Genomic DNA, 17,439 nt, shown 5'->3' on the forward strand with positions numbered 1-17,439 from the left:
AGAAAAATATCGTCCGTCGAATCTTTTTATAATTCACTCCACGATTGTCAGTGCACCACTGACGACTATGAGACAGCTAAAAAAGTTTGTGTAAAGGGTGCGTTTAAAAGTTGGGAAGATATTTGTAAAATATACCTGGTAAGTGATGTATCAACGTTGTTGGATATTGTTTGTAAAATCACGGATAAAATCTATCAGAATTTAGGCTGGATTTAATATATTATTAAATAAAAAAAAACAAGTTTTTTTTAACTGAAAGTAAGAAGCGACATTAAAACTTAAAACGACCAGAAATTAATTCGTATATGAAAGAGGCTGCTTCTTCATCAACGCCCCGCTCTTTACGCTAAAGTTTGACTCTTTCTCTCAATTCTTCTTTTTACAACAGTAAAAAGTAAAAAAGTAAAAAATTCATAATTTACGGCAGAAAGTCAAATATATGCCCATGTATTACCCGAGTTACTTCTTAAAAGAATCTATTATTAATATATTGGGTGAAAACGATTAAATACCTTGGACTTGTGATTGACGAAAGCTTATCTTTTAAAACACACGTTCAAAATATACGCTTAAGGATTTCAAGGTATTTTGGCTTAATGCGAAGGTTGAAGCTTTATTTTCCCTACTCTGTTTTATGAAGCATTTATTTTGCTCTGATTCAGACTAACATTAATTATTGTTCTCTAGTATATTTATCTCCATTTAAAAGCCATATTAAACCAATAAAGATTTTACAAAATAAAGCACTAAGAATCCTTAAACTTTTTATTCAATCACCTATTGAACTTCCAAATAAGTCTTCTACAGCATCTTTATATACTTATCTAGATATACTTCCAGTTTTTCAACAATTTACTTTCGGAACAATTCTATTCAAATTCAATTATGACATTAAGAAATTACCGCTATATTACCTCAATCAAAGTTTGTTCTCCCAATCACAAGATTCACAAAATTATAACACTCGACAAAAAAGAGTATCTACATTGACAAGTATAATACTGAGAGATCTGAATTCGCTTCGTATGCGTCAATAGCTCTGTGCTGATCTGCTCACAATGATCGCATTGACAAAATTTCCTCTACCCATTTAATTAAAAGGAAACTTAGATTTCATTTAGTCCAGGATTATTTTTAATTAAGCATCTTTTTAATAAGGCAAAGTTATTTGTATTGTTTGTTGCTTTGGTTTGCACCAACACCCCCCAAGCCCCCCGCGCGCGTAAGTCGTTACGCGCCATATTACTTACGCGCCATTGTAGTTGCGTCCCTGTGTCCCACCTGTGAATATATATATATATATATATATATATATATATATATATATATATATATATATATATATATATATATATATATATATATATATATATATATATATATGTGTGTGTATATATATATATATATATATATATATATATATATATATATATATATATATATATATATATATATATATATATATATATATATATATATATATATATATATATATATATATATATATATGTTTTTAACTACGCAAAACTTGCGAATATACAACATTCTTCGCTGTCCCATTGTCTGTGCATATAAATAGATTGTCAGGTTTACCGACTCTTGAACATGCAACATATAATTGTCCATGGGAAAAACAATCCGTATTCAGATCTATACCTCATGATTCTAATGATTGCCCTTGAGCTTTGTTGATGGTGATTGCTATCGAACATTCCCTGTGTCGCCGTCGTCATTTATATATCTCCCTGTGCCCCCCGGCGTCCCCGTTGTAGTTGTGTCCCTGTGTCCCGGCCGTCATTTATATTCCCTGTGTCCCGGTCGTCATTTGTGTCCCAGTGTCCCAGTCTGTAATTTCTCTTTGAGTGTCCCGGTCGTCATTTATATTCCCTGTGTCCCTATGTCCAGGTCGTCATTTGTGTCCCGGTGTCCCGGTTTGTATATACATTCGTTTTTGAATTGTTTTTTTTTTAGTTTTTAGTTTTTTTACGTTTTTTTAGTTTTTTTAGTTATACCTCATGATTCTAATGATTGCCCTTGAGCTTTGTTGATGGTGATTGCTAATCGAACATTCCCTGTGTCCCCGTCGTCATTTATATATCCCCCCTGTGCCTCCCGACGTCCCCGTTGTAGTTGTGTCCCGGTCGTCTTTTATATTCCCTGTGTCCTGGTGTCCCAGTGTTTTTTTTTTGGGGGGGGGGGGTTTAGCTTTTTTCATTTTAGTCTTTTTTGTAGTTTTTACCTAGCCAAGGTTCGAACCTGCAACCTCTCGGACCTAGAACCTGGAACATAACGCGTTTCCAACTCAGCTACAGCCGCTTGCATACTTTCCTTTTTGAATTGGTATATGATAGAAATAATTCAGATGTCATATGCGGACAGGCAGACAGACAGACATAATACACATACAACTTATATTCCCTATGTCCCGGTGGCCCGGTCGTCATTTGTGTCCCGATGTCCCGGCCTGTAACCACCTCCAAAGTTCATATAACCATCCCTTTTATAAAAACCTTATATGCGCCCAGGTAACAACTAATAACCCACACCCCCGAGCCCTATGAGGCTGTGTCAACCCCAGAGGCATTGTTATATAACCTTTGGATAATTTTGAAAAAAAAATGATTATTTCCAAATTTTCATCGGATGCATTTGGGGAAAGGAGGTATGGGAGAAAGGTTGCCCTCCGATCACTTTTGACTCTCAAAAAGAAAACTAAAATCTTCAATTTCCTATCATATAAGCCTCCTCCATAGTTTATGTGACCAATTCATCAATTAAACCCTTATAAGTCTCCAGGGTACAATTTACAACCTTCGCCCCTGGCCTCCAGGGAGGTTTGTCAAGCCCAGAGGGATTCTATATGACACATACACTATTTTGAAAAATGATCATTTGAAAATTTTGATGGGATACATTTGGGAAAAACAGGGGGTGGGATGGCAAGTTCCCTCCGATCACTTTTGACTCTTAAAAATAGAACTAGAACTGTTGATTCCCAATCATTGAGCCCCTTCCATAAAAACCTAACATGAGTAGTGATACCCCTCTGCCTTTAACTAGAAGGATAGGAGGTATGCTATTGGAGCTACTAGTCCCTAAAGACGTTATTTAACGCACCTGGGTCTGATGCAATACTATATTGCACCTGTAACGGTATAGTGTACCTGATTGCTACATAACAGGGGTTTGTTTACCTCAAGATTTCTGTGGTTTTTACATAATAGGAGTTTGTTTGTTTTTGCAAATGATTTCTTTGGATGTTACGTAATAGGACCTGTAAGATTTCAATGGCCGCTAGTCAATATGCAAACGGAGACATTAAATCATAGCTTAATGATTTTTTAAATGCTCGCGAGGGCCAGGAAAAACCTTCAGGGCCCGTTAGTGGGGAACCTTGAAGACACCGGACCTTAGCGAGAAATTCCACCGGACCCCCGGCAAACTTTCTCTCGGGGGGTCCTATCATAGCAATTCGAGCAGCTCTTTTAGCAGCTCTTCCACTCGAGAAATGGCACCAAAAGTACCATATAGTACCAATTTGCACGTCCAGATGGTGGAATGTATATAAAGCACGTAGATATGAGCTATAAGCTTTAAATGAGCCATTTAACACCTGTTTATGATGATCTGGTAACACGCTATCCCTGATATAAAAAGAAAAAAAAAAGGAGACACTTCATTGCTACCCATGAAAAAAAAAGTGATTTTCCTTGTTGTTCAAGATGGAGGACTGTAATGTGATGGAGGACTCGTTTTCGACAATGCCGATTCCAATGGTACACTTGTTATTACAATCTGGCACTATTTTTTAAGGCATTTCAGGCTCTTTTTTAAAAATCCCCATTTTTTCAATAAACTTTTACTTTTAATATTAGCTGAAATATTAATTACTATTCTTGAATCTGTGTCACATGGAAACACTTTTTCATTGGACATTTTTTTTTTCAAAACAAGTTTTTTAAATTTGGTTCCTATAGGATGTGGTTCGCTGTAGCATTCGAGATGGTAAAATTTATAAAAAGCACGTAGATATGAGCAATAGATTTTAAATTAGCCATTAAACATCTCTACGAGGCTCTGGTAGCCCGCTAGCCCCACCAAATGAGAAATTGCACGAAAAGCCCAATTTTTATTGCCATATGGCACTTGCAGATGGTGGAATTTCCCAGGAAAAAGAGGTAGTGAGCCGTTAAATGTCTCTATAATTTTCCGGTAACCCGTTTGGTAGCAAAAAAAGGATACATCAGTGCTAGCAATGCAAAAAAGTGATTTTCGTAATTCTTCAAGTTGAAGGGCTGTATTTCTCCTATACAAGGTTTTCGACTATAATGATTTCAATGGTACATTTTTATCGAGCTGACGCCATTTTCGAGGGTTTCCATTTTTTTTTTAAATCACCATAAATTTCTTTTCGCAATATACTTTTACTTTTAAGACCAACGGTAATAGTAGTTATCATTCTTGAATCAGCGTCATATGCCAATTTTTCTCATCAGGCAATTTTTTTTTTCAAGAAGTGTTTTTCAACTTTTGTTTACTATCAGCTGTGGTTTGCTCTTTACTAGATTGCAGCTACTGATGGAACCGTGATAGTTTCTCCAAACACCTAACCATGCTAACTAATCCAGTTTCTTAAATGCCACCAGTAAAGGTATCTGAAGATGTTTGAAGCTAGCTAAGTCATTTATATAGGTCTAATTTGCACTTACCTAGTCAATTTGTACCCTTCTTGTTAGCTGAGTGGTGGCTGTTTACCTTCTGGAACATCACATTTTTTTTTTAATTATCTGGTCTCTACAAGTAAATTAATCTATACGCGCTAGTAAATAGTAAATAGATCCGATGGAGAGACTGCCATAGCGAAATATTAATCAAATCATCCAACAGAGACAGTTAGGGGAGTAGCACAGCTTTTTTTAATCATTGTTTATATTCAACCCTGTAAAAGGCTTTTTTGAGGGGGGGGGGTATGAGGCAAATATGAGGGTTTTTTTGGGGGGAGGAGCAATAAACAAATTGATTTGATAGTTTCAGTAAGAAGTATGTGCAAATTCGGAACAATTCTGGGTTTTAGTGTGGCTCGGTCTTGAGCGCTCCTCTGCGTACATTCCTGAAATTTATTGATTCTAGAATCAAATACATAAAACCAACAACCTTAATTTTTTACAATAGGGACATTTTATTTAAAAAAATATATATGTACAAGAGTTATCCATAGAATCCGCCGTAGTAAGGTGGGTAAAAACCGCCTCCATAGCCTCCATAGCCGCCGTAGCCTCCAAATAATCCTCCAAGTAGCCGTTGCTTCACTGTAAAATGAAAAAAAAACTTTATACATATTGAACGTTTTATATGATTGGTAAATACTTGTTCAGTCACAAGTTTGAAAACAACCGGGTAACTGAAGAAGAAAGTTCCAGCTATCCTTTGCTTTCGAACACCCTTCCTGTTTACCTTTTCCAGATTTCTCCAGGTACCCATTCAGAACTCAGTCAACTCTAGCTAAGCTTACAGACTCACACCACTGACCCCCATTTCAGACCAAATAACAGGCGACACCAGGACCCGAACCATTGTCGTCACGAACAACCGATTTCAAGCTGAGTTTGTAATTATTGAACAACAATCAGAAAAAAACAAGCCTTAAATAATTATGAAGTAACAGAGGTGATAAGACTGAAAGTAAAACAATACAAAAAAGTATATATTTTAAAATTAAATCAAAAATTGGCAAGAAATTAATCCTCATCAGGTCAAGATTACAGGGAAACTCGAATGTTTGGAAATTCGAACAATGAAATTAGTTCGTGCATGTTTCACTGTGCATTGAATTGATGGTATGATATCCTTGTATTCGAAATGTTACACTATGTAATCTTGAGTTAATGCTTAACAATTTTGTATACTTCGGTGAATCTTAGAGATTTTACCTCAAAATCACCAAAATGCGTCTTTAATGAATGCGTCTAACTTTGTTTCATGGGTCATCGATCATCTGTTAATCAATGGCAACATGGCTATTATATGTCCTTCTCTCGAAACCTAAATTTTCGGAAAAAAAACTATTCAAATGCTGGATACATAAAAATAGAAAATGATAATGGAATCTTTTGATTTTGGACCTCAGTATGTTCAAATGTAGCGTAGGTTTTACTTTTCACGTGATTAATTTATGTACTACACATATAAGGCATCATCCTAAAAGGATCGTTAAGAATTTAATGTGTAAAAAAAGTATATACCCTTAGCGTCGACCAAGATTATTGTCATTTTCTAAAGTCCATGTCTAAATCATTAAAATTACTTGGTTTAAGCTACGAACTAGAAAACGAAGAATTATTCCGTCAATGCGAGACAATTTGCAGTTTCCCTTTTATGAAAAAGCTAATAACTTTATTAGCGATTATTTATCAGCGAACTTTTCACCAATTTCGAACTTTTATTTGCGAACTTCTCTAATTTCCCTTTCATATGCAGTACGGTCTACGGTGCAGTGTGGTTATACGATTTACGGTGCAGTATGGTTTAGTTTAAGACCAATTAGTGTTAAGTTCAGTGTACATTTGGTGTTTGACGGACAAAGAGGAATGTGAATCAACACAAAAACTAAGAAAAACTAAGTCAGTCTTTATTTTCATTGATTAAATTGCTGACTGTTTTAATGTTTTTATTCTTCTTCATTTTTTATTGATTTTTCTTCTCCACTTCACTCCTTAAAAGGGAAGTATTCCACTTCGGCCTTACCCCCACAATGTCAAATGCATGTATTGTTTTTGCCAAAAAAATCTCACAACTTTCAAAAACTAAGACTGTTAACTTGAAATTGTTTCACTGATTAGTCTTGAAAACATCAATCGTTTACTTGATAATTAACTTCAAGTTAATTTACTTCTTTTTTGTCACTCCTACAAGGAAGCATCTGCGCGGAAATGTTTTCGGAGGAGGGCTAATGATTAAAATAATCTTTTTGATGGGCAGGGGGACTAACGAAAAATATATTTGAAAATTTGAAAAAAAAGTGTCAAAAAATTCAAGAAAATATAGAATTAAAGTGGGTGGGACTCTCTTTCCTGCATACTTCCCGGTCTAGAAATATAACAGCTTTTGTCACAATTTTTTAATCTTTAAATAAAACCAATTAGACGTCGTGATTTTGAGGAGCTTACGATATTACAGACCGGGACACCGGGACACAAATGACGACCGGGACACAGAGAATATAAATGACGACCTGGACACAGGAAGACAACTACAACGGGGACGCCGGGGAAGGAGAAGGGGGGATATATAAATGACAACGGGGACACAGGGAATATTCGATTAGCAATCACCATCAACAAAGCTCAAGGGCAATCATTAGAAAAATGCGGTATAGATCTGAATACGGATTGTTTTTCCCATACACAATTAAATATTGCATGTTCAAGAGTCGGTAAACCTGACAATCTATTTATATGCACAGACAATGGGACAGCGAAGAATGTTGTACATATATATATATATATATATGTATTTTGTTTTTTTCATCGTAACCTTTTGTAGAGTGGGACTTAAAGTCTTTTTTTTATTCAAGTCTCTCCTTTCCACTTAATTTTATGTTTAGTGACTAAATGCCTTTTGGATAATCAGAACCAAGTTGCAACAACTGTTCACTAATTTCGTAAGTTTTGAATAATTTTGCTTAGGGACGTATCCTGTTAAACCGGAAATAAAAAAAAACACAGTTTTTCATTTAACGATTAAGCCAAAGTGTAAACCACAGTTAGTTTAAAACCATTATCTTTAAACTGACGGATCCCCCGGTTGTTTGTTATTTCTCAACTATTTGTCCTATAAGATTATTTAAAATTTGTTTTCTGGGTGTTCCGAGATGCATTCCAAATAAAATAAGTACTGTGAGCCTTTTTTTGCTTATTTCTGTATAATAGCATAATTATTATGATATATATACCTCATCTAGAAGAAATATGGAAATCAAGATTAAACTGGTTGTCTTAATCACGGCATATTCACCAAAAATCAGTCTCTGGCTTCCTCCGAGGACTCTTCTCGGTGTGTTAAGGACTATATAACTTATTACACGCTAGAAAATCCAGAAAAGTGAGTGTAAGTGTGGTTTCACATTGGCTAGACACAACATACTAAACTTGTTTCTGGTGGGCAGGTTATTTTTAGCCCACCAATCATAGACTATTTTACCTTTTTACAACAAGTAGATTACATTACTTAATAACTCTGAGGAATTACTACATAGCTCAGTTCTCACAGAAGATGGAAGTTTCGCGAAATCAACAATACACATTCAGTTGTTTTCATTCTCCTATAGCTACTTCAGTGTAACATTGTCTTTTGAATTTTTATAGATGGCATTTGTTTGACAAATTCTTCAAAAATTTCTTATGAACTTTGCAACAATTTGAATTAAGGTGCTAAGAATTAGATGCCTTTGTTAAATTAGAAGTACAGAACTGAAGGAGGCCGAGCCAGAGCTAGATTAACAATACGTAAAACGAAAGGTAGATTTGGAGCTAATTATATTTAATTCAGGAGCAGAGACGGGGGAAGAAGAACGAAAAAAGATAGGCACGCCCAAAGCACACTGTGTGCCCTTGGTTCTGTTTGTATTAAATTAAAAATAACTTTTTTTTTAATTGGAAGGAAGGAGCAAAATCAAAGCTTAAAACAAACAAAATTTATTCTGTTTATAAAGGGTTTGCCGACTTCTCAATCTCTCGCTCCATACGCTAAAGTTTTATAGTGCTATAAAAAAAGGTTTTTATTACAATACGAGGGGACCATCCTCATAATTTCTTTTTTTTTCAAGCTTAAATGCTGCTCCTTACTTCAAGTTGAAAACCTCGTTTTTTTAATTTTTATTTCTAACCTTTTTCAAAACATCTTCAGACCTAAAAAGAAATATAATGTTGGTTACAATTGCCATAAGCCTCCGAGTTCCTGCTCTTAAGTTGTAATACTTCCTCTACAACTGGAAGGCTCCATATATGGTTTATTATTGCTTTTAGATTGGATGGCTATCTTAGAATTGTAATCAATGGCAAGTTGGTCCCCTTTGGGGTAGTAGTATGGTACCACAAAATGGTAGAAACCATCACTTTTGTGTGGCACAATCACTTTAGTCACTTAAAATGGCACTAGAACTTTTGATTTACTGTGAGCCCTCTTAATATTTCCTAGGGCCAGTGGTTTGACACGATTACCCTTGGGAGAAAAAAAAATAAAACAAACAAACCCATGTGTGATCTTCTCTCTGTCAAGAAATGCAATTTTTCATATTTTCGTAGATAGGAACTTAAACCTCTATAATACAGTTTTCTGATATGCTGAATCAAACAGAGTAATCGTTTTTAAAGATCAGATAATTTTGGGGGTGTTTTTCCACTTTTTCAAAAATCTGGCAAATTTTCTCAGGCTTATAGCTGTTGATGAGTAACATTAAACTTAATATTTTTATACATTTGGAATAAGCACAAAAAGCAAAATCTTCTAATTTATTAACCGTTATCAAAATTCCATTTTTAGAAATTGTGTTATCATTGGGGCGAATCGTTCCTTACTTAGAGTTCGTCATGCCGAATTCTTCGATCACAAATTCGTCTTGTTCCTAAGACGAGGCACAGGCTATTCACCTCAATGTGGCACCAGGAAGCTGTTGGACCAGGTTCTGCCAAAGTGATATTTCCTGTATCTTAGGTCCAAAGAGTTGCTGCCACGATTTATCCAACACATGGTCATATTTCTGGAAACCACCTAGTGGTTCGACGTCCTTGCTCATGCCGTTCTGCACTGACTTGATCTGGCCTCCTGGGATTTTTTATATTTTAATTAAATGAAAGTTATTAAATTTCTTATAAGATAGAAAATTCAACTTACATCCCCAAAATAGAAATCTATTTTCTCCTTCTTCGGTGTTGGTCTTAGCTTCTGCCGGCTGAGTTTCCCCAAAAATTATCGCATCGTCGTCAGGAAGGGGTACCGAAAAAGCTTGAATTGAAATGGAAAACAATAAATTAAAAAGCGAAAGGAACAAAATACGTAGATAATTGCACTGGACAACAGAGAATGAAGTACCATAATAGGCGAATATGCTCATATTCTACTAATGTTTGGTAGGACTTTTTGAGAGCCAGGAATGAGCCTTTGTGACAAATTACATCATGAGCAATATTTACCTCTTTTCTTTCAGAGCTGAACATTTAAGGGAAAGTTTCCTCTTTGAAGGAAACAAAGTCTTGTACTTAATCCTTTCACACCTGTGCCCTGGAGATTTTTTCATCTTTCCCTGCCCTCCTGCTTCCGAAAAATTTACCCTTTTTGGTGTCTTATTGTCAGCAAAGGAAAATAGTTGTTCAATATGTGCATGTGCACTGGGGACCCAGGAGCTTAAGATGATAACCAGGCAATGAGACAATCAGGCAAGATTTTTGTGCCTCTTCCCTCAATTTTTGTGCCTAGCCCCACTCACTCTCTGGCTCCAACTATCCTCCTCGTATGAAATCGTGTTTACACACTGGAAGGCAAAAGGATTGGGTCCATGCTGTGATTTTTTTTTTTCAACTTTTGAATTGAAACTTTTTTGCCCTTCTGGGCTTTCACTTGTTACACTAGGTTGTTTCTGTCATTTTAAGAAATAGTATATATTGCCAAAGTTTGTCCTTATGAATTATTGTGAGATTCACTGAAACAAAGGTCTTCTTTTCATAGGCTAACGGTTGACGGTTCTGGTTCAGTGTATATTTCTACGAGAGGTGTTGTGTATATGATGGAGAAGGAAGAAACTCCCTTCCTTGTTTGGGCCATAGTTTTGAGGGGGCCCCCTGCCTCCAAACGAAGATTCTATTAAAAACTATGGTCCGTTTAGCAAGAAGCTAATGAATTTAAACTGAACCTGGAGTAAAAGTTCAATGACCCTTTTTACGGTCCAATTTCTAGGTAAACCCATTTTTTTAAATCATTTTTGTAAATTGTGAACGAATTGAACCATAATTAATTCGAAAAACGATTGATAAGTCTAAAGAATAAAATGGTCACAGTTTTTCGTTTGCCCGTGCCCCAACCTTAATTTTACGTGCATAAGGGTTCTCTTTGCCTGCAAGCTCAAGGGCGTAAGTGTTTCAATCCATTCGGAGAAAAATAGTTTTATAGCCCCTTTTTGGAAAACTTAAATTTTATTTTCTAGTTTTTCTTGTTAATTCGTTCCCTGTTGACCAAAGAAAGTAGGGATTTACACTTTTAGCCAATAACAAAAAAAATTATGGCTTATCTGAACCCTATTGTCGTTATGGCCCATTTCAAATCCCGATATGGCACAAAATTTCATTTTGTAAATTTTGTGTGCCTCTTACGACGACCCCTTAAAGTTTCAAGCCAACGGAACACATCGAACCTGCGCCCTTTTTCTGACTGTAAAAGCTATCTGTACACAATTGATAATATTCTTTACTTATTACGTTTGTTCCATGAGTGTGTTGGGGTTAAGTTATTCCCAAAGAATATTTGGGTACTTAAGTATTATACGAAAAACACTCGAGACATTACCTGGTTTTTTATCCCGGTTAGCTTGCAATGCATAGTGATAGAATATATTGTCTGACCAATTATTGCTATATTTTAATTAAATATTTAGTTGATATTTTGGTTAGGTTAGGTTAGCTACGTTTGGATAGTCATATTTTAATTAAACATTTAGTTGGTATTTTGGTTAGGTTAGGGTAGATTAAAATAGGCTTGTTTAGGTTTAGTATTTAATATATGCTATGATTTACCCCCGCCCTCTAATGTTCAAATACATAGCCCAAGTTTGTTCCTATACGACCAAATTTTTATTTTACTTAGATATATTTCATTAGCATTAACCAAACTTCACTTCTCGAGCGTTTCTCGTATCATATTTAAGTACCGATAATTATTCCGCTGTTAAACAATTTTGAACTAAAGAGCCATCTCAGAATTTCATTAGATTTTTTTTTTTTGGGGGGGGGGGGGGGTTTAAACGGAGGGGGTAGCGAAAAATTCACGACGTGGGTGAATCTTATAATCAAGTTTGAATCTTATAATGGGCGTTAAAACTTTTAAGTTCCAATCGCTTGAGCCCCGACGGTAGTTCTTACGACCGTCTTTTCATACGTGGTATCCAGCGGAAAAATAAAAATAAATCAATAATGCATGAAGGCACATTACTCCTTATTCAAATATAGCTGATGTATATCATGCTGTTTAAAGAAAAATATACTTTCGAGTCAATATTTCCTACTTGGACAAAGTCCTAACAAAGTTGTGTTCCCAGCTGATACTGCGTTCTTGCATAGCTTCTTTCGTATTTTTTACGTGCGCAGGAATTCATTTCCGGTTCGGGACATCACCAACTCGAAAAAATACTTAAGCAGAAAAAGTATAATGCAGACATAAAACATTTCAGGAAACGTGAATAACGACGATGACCACACTGCCTTTCCATCACAAACGTCAAAAACAAGAAGAACAATAGGGAATTCTTTTGTAAGACAGTGGATATCTAATCTGAATGAATGTTTTGGTCCTATATCCAAGGGTCGTCCTCAGTAAAACATAAATATATAAAAGAAAAAAAAACTTACAATAACATACGACCAATAACACTGAAATGAGAATTTTTCAAAACAGTCCCAGCATCCTTACTTCAGCAAAGTTCAACCAGGACTGATAAGCAAAGTGAGATGAAACGAGGCAACTCATTGACATGAAAGAAGACTAATTTAAAACAAGTTTGTAGTCCTAATCTCGCTTTTTTGGCAACTAACATCAAAGGTCTATTTGTGACTGGTTTTGTGTTAAATTTACTGGTTATTTAAAATATTTTGTAAGGTCGTTTTTAATTAAATTTGTGCATAGAGCGCTTAGTGAATATTTACCCGACTCCCTATTTAAGCAAATATTATTATTAATCTGAAGTCTGATTTCAATTACTTCTCGAACTATCTGCTTTATGCCTAGGTCGTGGCTAATAAGGTTGGATTCTTCAGAGGTATTTTGTTGCTACGGTTCTCAAATACATGGTTGCGTAAAGTAGAATCAAAAGAAACAGAAGCAATATTAGAAATTAGAGCCTTGGTAATAACATCTTTATGCTGTTCTCGGCGTTTCTCTAAATTCTGGTGAGTGGTAACTACATAATATTTGTCAGAGTCACATGGTATTTGATAGAACCCCTCTTTGGCGAGTAACTGTGGTTTTATCTTTATAAGACTTTAGGAAATTTACGATTTGAAATTATTGATAAATACTACACACAGATTATTTTATGTGCAGACTTTTTAAAGATTCTTAGTGATTTTTGGGATGTATGGGAGGTAAGTTATATTTGAGGGCTTATCAGGATTCTCACAAGGTAAACTTCAATAGACTTTGTGGGAGTGTCTTTTCATTGTACGGTTAATTGTATTATTAATAAATAAAATTGGATACTCATTTACATAAAGTATGTCCCTGATAAAGTTTTGTTCTGCTGTGATGTGCTGTGAAAATTAAAAAAAAATTCATTTTAGTTTTATTGGTCGTATGTTGTTGTAAGTTTTCTTCTTTTATGTATTTGTATTTTGCTGAGGAAGACCCTTGGACATAGGGCCGAAATATTAATTTAAATTAGATTTCCACTGTCTTACAAAAAGAATTCCCTGTTGTTCTTCTTGTTTTCGATGTTTATGATTTCAAGAAACATCGGGGATTTCGTAAAATCTTGAGGAAACCCTGGTTCAATGGAATTAGAATAATCGGATGATAATTATAACGGTCAGGATGATAATAATTAGTGAGATGATTAGCATTTGAATAATTATCCGAAACATTTAGAATAGTTATAAATAAACGGTATTGGTTTTTCATCCTTAAACTAGTTATTCAACAGCTCACAAATGAAAAAAAAAAACCTTATATATTTAATACATCTAATAAGCATAAGCGGAATTAGTTAATATAATAAAATTTTGCTCCATTCAGGAAAGAAGTATACCCCTAAAAAGAAAGTTAGGTTTTCCGTAAAACAAATCTTCAGGTCATAATTTTTAGTTCGAGAATTTGACTATTTAATTTGTCAAATGACAGTGAAAAGGCTAGAACAAGAATGAATCCTTGCGTACTAGCGTATATAAAATCTTAGATCGGCTCGTCTTTTTTGTCTCGTCTTTTTTCTCTTGTGCTTCATTGACTACTTTTTTGGATTTTATCCAGCTGGACAAACTCCTCAAACCAATGAACTCCCCGGTAGTGAACATAACCGGCTGAAATTATTGCGTAATTTTTGTAGATATAAAACTACTGGTTTTAAAGCCAAAGATCAGGACACTGATTGTTTTTGTTTTTTCTTCAAAATAGTGGCAATGCAACTGAGTCCGCTGAATCAAACAGAACTGTTCTTGTCTTGAACAAGGGCGTTATTTGCTATGGGACAGGGGGGCAAGTGCTCCCAAAACCCCAGTTTGCTCCCATCACAGAAGAAATTTAGCGCCTTCTAAAATCTTGTCAATGCTAAAATAGGCCTACATAATTCACACATCGACAGAAGCCAATCAGTTTTCTTTAATATACCCTTGCCTCTGCGGTATTATGTCGCTCACTTTTCATTTTTCACTTGACTTGCGAAAATTGGCTCCAATCCCCCCCCCCACAATTTCATAAAATTAAACCCTTGGTGTTGAACCCTCCCCTCTTAAAATTTGTTGAACAGTTGCAAAGCAAGTTGCAAGTGCTTTTAAAGAGACCTAGAGAAAATACTTGTCGTGGCGAAAGAACTCTTGTGGAGGCCCGGGCTATGAACTCCCTTCGAACCACTGGAGTTATGGTTTTAGATTTTAAAAACAGTTTATGTGTATTTATTAACCACAAACAATTTGTATGTTTCAGTTTGTTTTTGTTGAGCATTTTTTCAGTGTTGGTTACATTGGGCCATTAATCATGAAAATAAGGAGAGGGCTCAGTCAAACAAATTGTTTCAGTCTAGTCAGGCAAATGAGAATGTTTTTTTTTCATTATTGTTTATATGAAAATAAAGTTCTTAAATAATAAGATGTACGAGCTTTACAGCTTTACATAACTCTACTGTATTTTGTCAACAAAGTTATTATGTATATATAAATAATCCCAGTGCAAGTGCCTGCTAAGACTGTTCATGATCACTATTTATTTTTCTCTATTCAGAATACTGAATGAAACTGATTTGAGTGAATTCAAGAAACAAGTGTATTTCTTAAAAAAATAATAAGTACTCCTTGGAAAAAAAACTTCATGTCATGATTTGGATAATTCGAGAATTTGGCAATCCTTATGCTTTTATTTCTTAAACAACAGTGAAAAGGCTAGAACAGGAATTAATATTCTCAGGTATCTCACTTCAGTAAACTAAGATTTTCTGTGTGTTAACATTTCAACTTTACGTGTTAGGGTCTTCAAACTTATGTAGGGTTGAGGATTTAACCTCCAAGCAATCTAAATTTGGAGAAAAATATTCAGATTAAGCAATATAGCTACAAATGGTGGCTAGCCCCATCTTATGCCTTTACCATCTCGCAACTTTTTCTGAATTATTGTGTCGGGCAAAAACTCCTAAAATTAGAGTGGAGACTCAATCAAGCGGAAATATTCTATTTTACTACCCTCTTTAGGAAGCAAAAATATCACCCTTTAATCAACTAGTCTTTTCATCATTTTTTGCCGCAGAGCATAATTATAGCTCATACTGGGCCACAATGTCACACTACAAAAATTAAGCAATAATAATTATGTGTAAGCTATCTGAAAACGTAATGTAAATATACCAGTTGGAATAGTTTGAAAAGGGATAGCATCATGCGGTTGTGTGTTTTAGTTCTAACGCTCAATTCGTTCCCGACACGCAACTGCGTGCGGACTACCACTCCATTAGATTCCTGCTTTTTACGTTGACCGTCTAAATTTTGCTTTACTGAAAGCTTGTTAGAATGCGATAAATACATCGTGATTGTAATTACTTGTGTTTTACTTTCACAAGTGGGTTAAATAACATAGCCTTAAAGTTTTGAGGTTCTAAAGGGTGTATGCACGATAGAAAATGTGGATAAATTTGCAATGGTGACCCTTAATGATTTTCTGCTTGTTTTAGTATAAATGTTTACTCACAAAGCTAGTAGCCAATTAAAACTTTCGAAGTTAAAAAGCTAAAAAATATAAGAAGAAGATTTGCTTGATTTGGCAACTAAAAGACTGGGTTGTTCAAAGTAAAAAATTCTTTTAAATACTGCTGAGACAAATTTAATCAATGTTTATTAAACTCTACAGATATTTGTCAATAAATACTAAGCATAAGAAAGTGATAACCAAATACACATTTGAGAACAGATTATCTTACCTGGTAAGATCAATCCAACAAAGAAAAAGGACAAGATCAATAAATGTTTCATAGTTGACGTTTTACGACTTACTGCCTGCAAGAAATCCTCTGACTGTGTTTATTAAGCTGTACAATGCGTAATTTTTGAACAAGTTTTGAAATCTTGTTCTAAGTTTACGCAATATAAAAACCCTTAGGTTTTGGGAATTTTGGTCGTAGTAATTTCCGCAATCGGTTTTTTCTCTTCAAAAAATCTGAGGTGATGTAAAGAACAACGTTGTGTCTTAAACAGTAATGAACGTGGGGGGTAATAAAAGGGGCCAGGCAACCCAACTGCTTGTGAAAATGGGGCACTGAAGTAATTATTTGTGAAAAAAAAAATTCTACAAAATGACTCTATTCAGATATTAGCCTTCTTTCTTGTCCTTCTTTGCGAATTTCAATCAATCCACAAATTATAAAAGGAACATTCGGAAGATTCATAAAATGAACCCAAGTCCTGATCATTTTATTTGTTTCAAATTTAGCGCAATACCTGCAGTATATTATGCCATGCCTAACGGCTCTTTCTTACATTTTCCACCTCTTCAATAATTGCTAAAACAGTTGAATTTTGGAAGCAATCCTAGCAAAATACTAAACTATCAGCAAAATATTCTATTTTTCTCCAAAAACTTCCTTTCGGTTGTGTTCCCTCGTCAATTTTTGAATTGGTGCGACTGAACTCTACGAAGGAAAAGCAGGTTTACTTTGCTAAAAGTACAGTCTAAAATAGTAGTATCATTAGTTTGATATCTTGCAAGGATCGCTTTCAAAATTCAATTGTCCTGTTCTGTCGAATGGAATGTTCAATTGATCTTCAAAGCGGCTGATCAATTAAGCAATCCCAAAGTTAAGCAAACACTAGCGAAGATGAGAAAGAGATGTTGGTTAATGAAAAATTCGATCAAATGAATGATCTCACTTCCCTAGGTAGTATTATTAAGACGGTGCGTGCAGAAAAGATGATAAAAGTAGATTAGCCAAGGCCCAGGGTGTTTTTTCATATTTGAAAAACGTTTGGAAGAATAGAAGGATGAGCC

At 35.0% G+C, this 17,439-nt stretch overlaps 1 protein-coding gene across 1 annotated transcript; it reads right to left on the minus strand.

Annotated features, from left to right (window-relative positions):
• Positions 1–5,159: 5,159 nt before the first annotated feature.
• Positions 5,160–16,510, minus strand: LOC136026125 (protein suex-1-like). The gene is made up of 3 exons (XM_065702415.1): positions 16,376–16,510; positions 9,892–10,002; positions 5,160–5,309 (listed from the first exon to the last, which is right to left on the minus strand). Exons 1-3 carry the CDS (start codon positions 16,425–16,427, stop codon positions 5,209–5,211), a joined length of 264 nt encoding a protein of 87 aa, XP_065558487.1. The 5' UTR covers positions 16,428–16,510; the 3' UTR covers positions 5,160–5,208.
• Positions 16,511–17,439: the final 929 nt, after the last annotated feature.

The sequence above is a fragment of the Artemia franciscana genome, chromosome 4 (genome assembly GCF_032884065.1).
Source record: "Artemia franciscana chromosome 4, ASM3288406v1, whole genome shotgun sequence".
NCBI classification, from domain to species: Eukaryota; Metazoa; Arthropoda; class Branchiopoda; order Anostraca; family Artemiidae; genus Artemia; species Artemia franciscana.

Excerpts from the sequence above, each read along its gene's own strand:
- LOC136026125 (XM_065702415.1), bottom strand. The coding sequence starts at position 16,427 with ATGAAACATTTATTGATCTTGTCCTTTTTCTTTGTTGGATTGATCTTA. Across the intron at positions 10,003-16,375 it reads TGTTGGATTGATCTTACCAG|CTTTTTCGGTACCCCTTCCT; the intron begins GTAAGATAATCT and ends TTTCAATTCAAG. Across the intron at positions 5,310-9,891 it reads TAGATTTCTATTTTGGGGAT|TGAAGCAACGGCTACTTGGA; the intron begins GTAAGTTGAATT and ends TTCATTTTACAG.